Source organism: Nilaparvata lugens, chromosome 14, assembly GCF_014356525.2.
Source record: "Nilaparvata lugens isolate BPH chromosome 14, ASM1435652v1, whole genome shotgun sequence".
NCBI lineage: Eukaryota > Metazoa > Arthropoda > Insecta > Hemiptera > Delphacidae > Nilaparvata > Nilaparvata lugens.
The window spans coordinates 5,097,836-5,108,260 of NC_052517.1; the positions used below are offsets into that span (position 1 = coordinate 5,097,836).

General features: G+C 30.9%; 1 protein-coding gene across 2 annotated transcripts in view; it reads left to right on the forward strand.

Annotated features, from left to right (window-relative positions):
* The window catches only part of LOC111049656 (unconventional myosin ID), a 55,118-nt gene extending 51,041 nt beyond the window's left edge, over positions 1-4,077 (forward strand). For both annotated transcript variants that reach the window (XM_039440594.1, XM_039440593.1), the window contains 2 exons: positions 1,398-1,540; positions 3,318-4,077. In XM_039440594.1, coding sequence (XP_039296528.1) covers positions 1,398-1,540; positions 3,318-3,525 — 351 coding nt within the window. In that variant the 3' untranslated portion in view covers positions 3,526-4,077. The remainder of the gene's footprint in view (positions 1-1,397; positions 1,541-3,317) is intronic.
* Positions 4,078-10,425: the final 6,348 nt, after the last annotated feature.

Genomic DNA, 10,425 nt, shown 5'->3' on the forward strand with positions numbered 1-10,425 from the left:
TTTCATCTGCTGTCAGTTTTTACCCCTAGCAGCCCCCATTCTTTCGACATGGTTTTCAAACGTTATTCTTGGTCGTCCTCTTTGCCTCCCTCCAATAGGTTTAATTTCCCATATTTGTTTGGCCTTTCTCACGTGAAGTTAATCAGGATTAAAATTTAACCGGCTTTTGTGCAACCGGGTCTTTGTGAGGGAAATTTTTGCATTCCTCTGGGAATTAATCTCAATTTACTGTGATTAGATAGAACATTTCTGTATGAATGTTAATATAATTTTCCTACAGTTACGTTGAAAAGTGGCCATTGCTGCACTGATTACAGAACGCAAAGAATCACTTTTCCGCTCTAGTGCGGGAGAAATTTTTCTGCACTCCAGATTTGCAACATGGCAACGCAAAATACTTAGTAGGTTATATGGAGCAACAGTGCAGCAAAATCAAAATGAAGTTGGTAACAGTGACTGCTGTGGCTGCTATAGTGAGCAGAGGTGCAACCAAGCACAACGCGCTAATTATTATTCATTATATATTATAACCAAGGACAACGAGGACTTTAGGATTTTAGGATTAAGGTTTTTATCAATAATAAAATTACACAGAAAAACATTTGATGCATTTCAGGCAATTTTACCCATAATTACCCACTTTTCATATTCAATGGTAACTGTAGGAAAAACTTAATGTGAAATACGTGCGCAAAGTTCCTCTGCTGCACTCAAGAAACCATTCCGCCCTCGCCTACGGCTCGGGCGTAAACGTTTCTTTCGGTGCAGCAAACTGTCACTTTGCGCACTAGTTGCACAAATAACTATTCTTCTTTCGTTATACATGTTTTATGCTTTTGTACTCCGGAGCGAAGCTCGGTTCCCGATATTCATTTCTAATGTAAATTGAAATGAAATTGCTATAGTGGGGTCCACGTTATAATGGCAGTATTTGATTAACATTGGTGTTGCCATCCTTGTCTATCATTCCACAAAGCAGATAGCCCTACATTTCTGTATGAACTATGAATGTTATTACAATTTCTTCTCTTGTAATACATTTTTTATGCTTTTTTTCTCCAGAGCGAAGCTCGGTCCCCCATATTGTTTAATAATTTGTATTATTTGTTTAATATTGAATGAAAAAGACTATAAATTGTCAAAAAACCACTGATTTATTGATAATTAGAAAGACCGGTTTCGGTTATTACACCATTGTCAATCTCTGATAAACTCTCTGTTGGTGTAATGGTGTAATAACCGAAACCGGTCTTTCTAATTATCAATAAATCAGTGGTTTTTTGACAATTTCTTAGTCTTTTTCATTCAATATGAATAATTACCACAATATCAACTTCTCATCTACACAAAAAGTGAAAAAAATTTGTTTAATACATTTTGTATAATTTTGTCATCAGGTGACAGGCCTGAGTGTAAGTCCAGGACAGGATCAGCTGATGGTGATTCACTCGAACAAGGGCAATGACCTCGTGGTGACCTTGAAAACAGATGACGACAGAGTGGGCGAGTTGGTGGGGGCGCTGTGCTCCAGATATTCACAGTGAGTACATTTTATCATAGAGAAAAGATAGCATAGGAAGATATCCCATGGTTTGTAGAAATCATTTATTAATTCTTTATTCATTTGTACAATAAGTACATTATCAAAATGATTGGGAGAGGAAAAATAAGGAAACCTTGTGCTATTCCTCTCCCAAATTTAGATAAGGTTACACATAGTCCGAAATAGGTTGAGTCTTGTAGTTGTTCACTTCACAAAATTTTCAGTCCTCAAGTATTTTTACGAAGTAGATTTTCAAATTTAAAGTTTGCAAGTTTTGTATCAAACTATGGTGTTGTGTAACAAGTTGAGATGATTCTGTATCATATTGTGGTGATACTGTATCATATTGTGTTGATACTGTATAATGTGTGTTGATACTGCATCATTTATGGTAATACCATAGAGAAAAGATAGCATGAGAAGATATCCCATGGTTTGTAGAAATCATTCAAAGTTTGGAAGTTTTGTATCAAATTATGGTGTTGTGTATCAAGTTGAGATGATACTGTATCATATTGTGGTGATACTGTATCATTTACGGTGATATCATAGTGAAAATAATCATGAGATGTCCCATGGTTTGTAGAATTCATTCAAAGTTTGGAAGTTTCGTATCATATTATGGTGTTGTGTATCAAGTTGAGATGATACTGTATCATATTGTGATGATACTGTATCATTTACAGTGATATCATAGTGAAAATAATCATGAGATATCCCATGGTTTGTAGAATTCATACAAAGTTTGTAAGTTTTGTATCAAATTATGGTGTTGTGTAACAAGTTGAGATGATTCTGTATCATATTGTGGTGATACTGTATCATATTGTGTTGATACTGTATAATGTGTGTTGATACTGTATCATTTATGGTAATGCCATAGACATAGAGAAAAGATAGCATGAGAAGATATGTCATGGTTTGTACAAATCATTCATTCATCATCATCGTCATGGATTAGGCTTTTCAAGTCTGTTCCGGCGTCCATCTCTTCCTCGGTCTACCAAGACTTCTTCTGCCTATTGGCTTGTGGAAAGTAGGGCATTCAATGGGAAACGGTCTTGAGGCATTCTAAGGACATGATCTGACCACATTTATTTCTATATGTTTTTATGAAACTCAACACTGGTTGGACATCACATTCTCTTCTCATATTTTCATTCCGAATCCGATCCTCTCTTGTGCATCCTTTGACTTGTCTAAGGAAACGCATCTCTGCTGACTGTATTCTTGGTTCAAGCTTCCTTGTCAGCACCCATGCTTCACTTCCGTAAGTCAAAGTGGGTATCGCCATGGCTCTATAAAATTTGATCAAGGTGTTCTTCCGGGCTCTACCTTTAAGGGATTGATTGATTGATTGAGTACTTTATTTATGTAGATTACAATATATACTGGCTTATACACTTATATACAATAGCTTACAATACAGCAAAATTATAGATGAATTTACATAATATAGACTAAGAAAATAATTATTGAAAGTATATGATATGAAAAAGTAATTTGTAATATAATAACTATGGATAATTGTTATGCATCTACATAAATTGGCGGAGCTTTGGACATATCAATGTCCATTCTTCGGAAAGAATGGACATTGATATGTCCAAAGCTCCGCCAATTTATCGAGTGATTGATCCGCATACCAGGTAGTATATAGCTACATAGTGTAAACGTAGCTTTAGTCGTCTTGGCTATCCTGCAATTATTGAGCTTTTCGAATTTCTTCAACTATTCGAACTTTTTCAATGAATTTTCCAATTTTTCATTGCAGATTACGAGCGCAAGACCTGACTGTAACAGTGGCCAACAAGTTCCAATGCATGTTGGGTAATAAGAGTCGACATCTTAGAGTCGAAGTCTCGTCGGAAACCGAGCTGGCTGGATTCAGGAAAGATGCCAAAAATGACATTGTATATATGTTACCTCCCCGGTTTGCAATAGTACAGGCAACCACACTACATCATCCAATCACAGCTTGAAACATCAAATAAATTATGGTAAGAATGATAAATAATCATGGTAGACCTCGATAATGAATCAATAAATAAAAATATCGATATTATTTTAAAATATCGATATTTTCTTATCGATATATTTTAAAATATCGTTATTTTCTAATCGATATGTTCTAAAATATCGATATTTTCTAATCGATATATTTCCAAATATCGATAATGAACACCTATGATAAAAATATCGATATTTGAAAAAATAATATTGATATAGGGTAATGAAAATATCTATTTTTATTATTGATTTTGGGAATTCTATACTGAAAATGATGAATTAATCGAATTGATTTTCATCATCCTATCACAGATTCTATCATGAACTTGAAACGAAATAATTTAACCAATATAAATACAGTTTACACTCTTATTCTTTACTTTGACCGAATGAATTGGTTTATTCACATCCAATATAGAGAGGCTCAACAGGTAGAAGTTAGGGAAGAAGAAGATGTAGATGAAGAAGAAGGAGGAGAAGAAGAAGAAGAAGAAGAAGAGGAAGAAGAAGAGGACAGGAGAAGACAGAAGAAGAAAAAAAAGAAGAAGAAGAAAGGAGAAGAAGAAGAAGAAGAAGAAAAAAAAAACAAGAAAAGACAGGAGGAGAAGAAAAATAAGAAGATGGAGAAGGAGATAAAGATGAAGATGAAGAAGAAGAAGAAGGGGAGGAGAAGGAGAAGAAGAAAAAGAAGGAGAAGGAGATAAAGAAGAAGAAGAAGACAGGAGAAAAACAAGAAGAAGAAGAAGAAGAAGGACAGGAGAAAAAGAAGGAGAAGGAGATAAAGATGAAGAAGGAGATAAAGATGAAGAAGAAGAAGAAGACAGGAGAGCAGGAAGAAGAAGATGAAGTTGAAGAAAATAAAAAAGAGGAACCTTTGCATTGTCTTCTATTTGCATCAAAATGGAGAAGCTGAACAAGAAATAAAAGAATAAGGAAGAATAAGGAGAATAAGGAACAAGCTGAGGAAGAATAAGGAGAAGAAAAAAAAGAAGAGGAAGGAGAGAAAAAAAGGAAGAAATCTGTTTGTGAAATAGTTTGTTATAATTATATATTGTTGAGATTTTGTGATAAGATTAGTATTATAAAAGTAATTTTTGTTGTGAAAAAGCTTGTAAAATCGAACATGAAAATATTGACAAAGCTCATCCTTCTTATTGGAAGACTGAAAAATATATTAAAAAATTCGAAATTATTTACAGTACAAGATTTGAAATTAAATATGCAACTGACAATAATTATACACATAACTGAAAACTAAAATATTGAAAAAATATTATTTATATGCCCTAGTTCAATCTTTGGACAGTGCAATAGATAAAAAACAACCAAAAAGAAAATGCAATATATTCACAGCTCAAATTTAGATCTAATCATTATTGAAGAAGTAATATTATTTAAAAAGTCAGTCTATAATGTTGAATAAAGTGTTATAATCAAATACTTTTGAGAAATTAATGCTTTATCCACCATAGAGTGGCTTCGGTTAAAATATATTTCTGCCAATAAAATATATATTTTACAAAATAAATTTAGTAAGACAATACTATTCTATTGGTTTTGTATTTACATTTTCGGTTGAGGGTGATGCCCTAAAGAGCTTCAGACTTGTGCGTGGGTAATGAGACGTTTAATCATGTTATAAATCTGACATCAAGACAATTGAACTATTTGAAAAATATAAATGAACAATAAAAAGCTCAAAGGTTCTTAGAACTACATTAATGGTGAACAAATTTTTTGCAAAATAATCAAATTTTTAAGTGTCTATAAATGTTATTGTCTGTGTCATAGGAATGTGATTCTTCTTTGTCATATTTATATTTTATTTAAATTTTGACCCGAGGTCAAAAAATTTGAAATTTTTCTGAAAGTACTTCTAAAACATCTAGTCACAAATTTCTGTTTCCACTTGAAACAACGAATATTTTGATCAATTTTAATCAGTACTTAATTTTTGTCGTAGCTTATTTTGCTTGAAATTGTTTTATAATCCAATTATATTTTTAAATCATTTACAAATCTTTCTATCGTATTTTTTGTTTTAAATTCAAGTAGTTGTATATTTGTCATAACATTTTAACTTGAGCCACTATCATTGCTGATGATTTTTTATCAATTTTTTAAACAGTGCCAGTATAGTTATTAATTTTTAAATAATGTGGTAAGCGTATTCTTATTGTATTTGCGAAATATATATGATCAATATTCAAGCCTTTTAGAAATTATAGGAATAAATAGTTGCTTAGTGTAACAGACCCATTTATTGGAATAATTCATTTATTATACGCTTTCTATGAACAACTACAGATGCCTTTATTAATAAATAGTATATTTTATAAAATAATGATATTACTAGGTTATTAGGAATAAATTGAAATTAAAATTTTGGGAAAAATTATTTGTGAATTAATGTATAGTTTAATCATAGTAAGTTATAATCAATCTATTGAAATTGAAAAATGAGAAATTTTAACATACATTTTATTTGTGAATCAATTTTGGAACCAATTGATATAAAACAAATTGGGGAAATTTATCTGTGAATCAATGTATAGTTTAATCATAGTGAGTTATAATCAATCAATTTGAATTAAAAGGAGAGAAAGTTTAAATAATTTCACGAATTTTAAAATCAATCTATTTGAATTGAAAGGTGAGAAAGTTCAATTGTATTCTTGAAGAATTGTATAGTTTAATCATAGTCATTAATCTATTAAAATTGTAAGATGAGAAATTTCAACATACATTTTATTTGTGAATCAATTTTGGAACCAATTGATACAGAAAAATTTGGGGAAATTTATCTGTGAATCAATGTATAGTTTAATAATCATAGTAAAGCTGCGTTTACACCAAAGTTATTAACAAAATGTTAATAACTTAATCCTAATATATTCTATTAGATTGAACGGAACTTGACAAACACATATGTTCATCATGTGTATGATAAGTTATGTTCAATCTAATAGAATCTATAAGGATTAAGTTATTAACATTTTGTTAATAACTCTGGTGTAAATGCAGCTTAAGGCTGTGCAAAGGCTAAAAATAAACTTTCTACTCGTGATACTCTTCTAAGTTTTTCGATTTGTATATCATCAAGCTATCAGAATGAAAAAGTTTTCTCAGGAAAACATTTTTTTTATCATTACTTTTTGAGATATGAGCGACTGAAGTTTGAATTTTTGGGACAGAACATTTCAAATTCGGTAAGAGATAAATCCATGAGATTTGGAGGATGGATTCTTCATGGTATTGTTGATCTAGTAAAACAAGAATTTTCTGTAAATATCAATTTTTGAAAAAGTTATTCAATTTACCAAAAATAACTCAACTAAAAGTTATTTTTAGTAAATTGAATAACTATCTTGAAAATTGATATTTTCAGAAAATTTTTGTTTTACTAGATCAACAATACCATGAAGAATCCATCCTCTAAATCTCATGGATTTATATCATACCGAATTTGAAATGTTCTGTCCCAAAAATTCAAACTTCAATCGCTCATATCTCAAAAAGTAATGATCGGAAAAAAATGTTTTCCTGAGAAAACTTTTTCATTTTGATAGCTTGATGATATACAAATCGAAAAACTTAGAAGAGTATCACGAGTAGAAAGTTTATTTTTAGCCTTTGCTCAGCCTTTTAAGTTGTTAAGCAATCTATTTGAATTGAAAGATGAGAAAGTTTAAATAATTCCAAAACAGTGGAGAAATATTACATCGTTTAATAAACACTAACTTACCTACTTAAATTAGCTACTTAGGCTCCAACTTGCAATAATATACAATGAAAACATGACAATAAAAATTTGATTGAAGGTACCGTACCTAATAGACAATCAATTTATTTATTTATTTAGCACATTGTGTACAAAAACTTGAGATGAGTAAAGGCACAACAGGCTCATGCCCAAAACTGTCCCATTTCCAATTTATACTTTACTGTCCAAATCAAAATGATGGTTATGTCACTTTCACTTTTTAAAATATAATTTACGCTCTTCAATACTCAGAAAAACAAGCACATTTTGAATCAAGTAGATACTATTATAGTCTAAAATAAAAAAAATCTAGAACAGTTACTTGATAATTTATTCAAAAAGTCTAAATTTTGAATGAAACTAGAAATTTTTGAGCCAAAAACATTACACTTTACAGAAAACTACAGCTTATATTTAGATAGAGCGAACAATACAATAGTCGGAAAAGAAAAAACAGGCTATTGCCCAAAACTTCTTCAATTTCCTGATTTTGTCACAAATCGTCCAAATATTATGTAGGTTATGTTCACTTCAATTTCAACACCAAATCTTCAATCTGAAACTATGAATCAGAATAAAACAAAGAATTTCAAATTATATATACATATTTATATACAATATGAGCTCATATTCTTCTTAAAAATTTTGAACTTTAAACTTATTGAAATTTTTAACGCCCCTTCTATAAACAATTAATTTATTTTTACAAAATGAGCTTACATTTTCATTGAACAATTTGAACCTAACTTCCCCTTCTATTTGTTCATATTATTTAGATTATTTTATAAACACAATTTTTGAATATAAGATTGGATATTCACATGCATAATTACATTTCACTAATCTTATTCTTTTAATTATTTATTTAATAACTATTTATGCACCCTTATATATTTCTATTGCTTCATGCATTGTATTATAAGATTTCTATTAATATTATAATATCATCGCCCTTCCAATCTAGCTTTATATTATACTGTTTTAGGTCCGGTTTCCGAGGTCGGGATTTAGCTAAGTTCTAGACTTTAAACAGCTGGAGTCAGAAAATTGGCTTTCCGAAACGGGGCGTAGTCGCAGTTTTTATGATAATCTTTAATATCGGGGCACCGAGCTTCGCTCATTATTTTTTTTTATTGATAAACAGAACACAATTCTCTAAAATAATCGTGTTTATATTTCACAGCTGGCTATACGTCATCTTATGAATTTCGGGGATGCGATATTTTTATTTTTCACATACTCACTTTTTTACTATCCACAGCTGTTTCAGCCAAGGATGAATTATCCTTTTAATGTCGTTCCGCGAGTTTTCTCAAGGATGAGGCCTAGTGCAATCGAATCTTTATATCATAAACCTACTATGTTCCAAATTTTGTGAAAATCGTTAGAGCCGTTTTCGAGATCCGTTATACATAAATAACCAGATATAAAAATAACCTCATATATAAAATAATTCAGAAATTGCTCGCTTAATATAATAGGATTTTCTTATATCCATGATTGGAAACGTTTTCCTTGACAAAATGAAACATTTCTAAATAATTCAAAATGGCTGAAACTTGACACTAATCTCTCATCACTTTATTTTGTGTTCAATTTTCTAGTTTTCAAAATTTAATTTAACTGTGGATCACGACTATGCCCCGTTTTGGAAAGCCAATTTTCTGACTCCAGCTGTTTAAAGTCTAGGGCTTAGCTGAATCCCGAGCTCGAAAACCGTCCCTTATTGTAAATACTATTTTATTGTCCTGTAATGAGATTCACTTCAAACTGTCAGTATTAATTGAATGGGAAGCTCTGTGTTATTTAAATGAGGAATGCTGACAATAATAATTCAACTGACATTTCACAACTTTTTAGACTGTCCTAATTTTTTCTGTCATAGTTTTTCCTCCATGGTCATAATTATTGTATATTATGGTTATATTGTTTTGTAAAATAAATTCTTTATTCTTTATTGATTTGATACAATAAGTACAGACATTATCAAAATGATAGGGAGAGAAAATGAGGTAACCTTGTGCTATTCCTCTCTCAAATGTAGATAAGGTTGCACATAGTCTGAACAGAAATAGTTTAAGTCTTTTAGTTGTATTAAGGCTGTTTGGTACACTTTTTTTCATTATTTAAATTGGATAATCTTTTTCAATATAATTGTTAAAATCATTATAAGAGTGAGAAAAAGTGGCAACTGAAATATTTAAGTGGTCTAATAAGCGAGTTATGGGTTGTTGAAGTGCTAAACTCCGTTCTCTTTCCAGATCATAAACAGTTTCGACTATATTATTATGACTTCTCTTAAAAATTAAAAAAAAATGTATCTTTCCAAACTGAAGCATTTTATTCTCATTGAATGAAAAAGACTGAGAAATTGTCAAAAAACCACTGGTTTATTGATAATTTGAAAGACCGGTTTCGGTTATTACACCATTGTCAATCTCTGATAAACTAAAACTAAATACAAGAGCAGCAGAATTTATACTAGTAGGCGAGTACTGCTATTAGTCAAGGGCATGAACGCCTGCCATTGGCCCAGCTGGACAGTCTCCTCCCACTCAACGGTGTGACAATATGGCGGCTTAAGCAACAGAATCGCCATGATTTACTTTCAGTACAAAATAACCAAGAAAACAAGTGTGAAAGATAATAAAACAAATATGTAAATGGAAAAACTAATGACTAATGTATGCTTACAATTTTATGATAAAACTAAATTCGTAGTTTTGTATTGGCTGAAATGAATCTGGTCATTTAAACTATACTGGGAATTTTCCTTAATTATTCTTGTTATTTCTAAAGTCTCTAGAATATTCAAAGATCTGCCTTTGTTATTAACATGCAGAAACTCAACATTCTCCTTAACTGTGAACTTGTTATCAGATGTTATGCAAAGTTAGATTCCCCATTTTGTTTATTCCAATCTCTGATGTGTTCTTTAATTCTATTCTCCATATCGTTCATAAATAGAAAAGTAACATTTTTTGTAAATTCGATAACTTGTTTATTTATTCAAGCATTAATCGCGAAAAAACGCATATTAGAACAAAGCCAATGACTGTCTACCTGGGCCAATGGCAGACGTTCATGCCCTTGACCAATAGCAGTACTC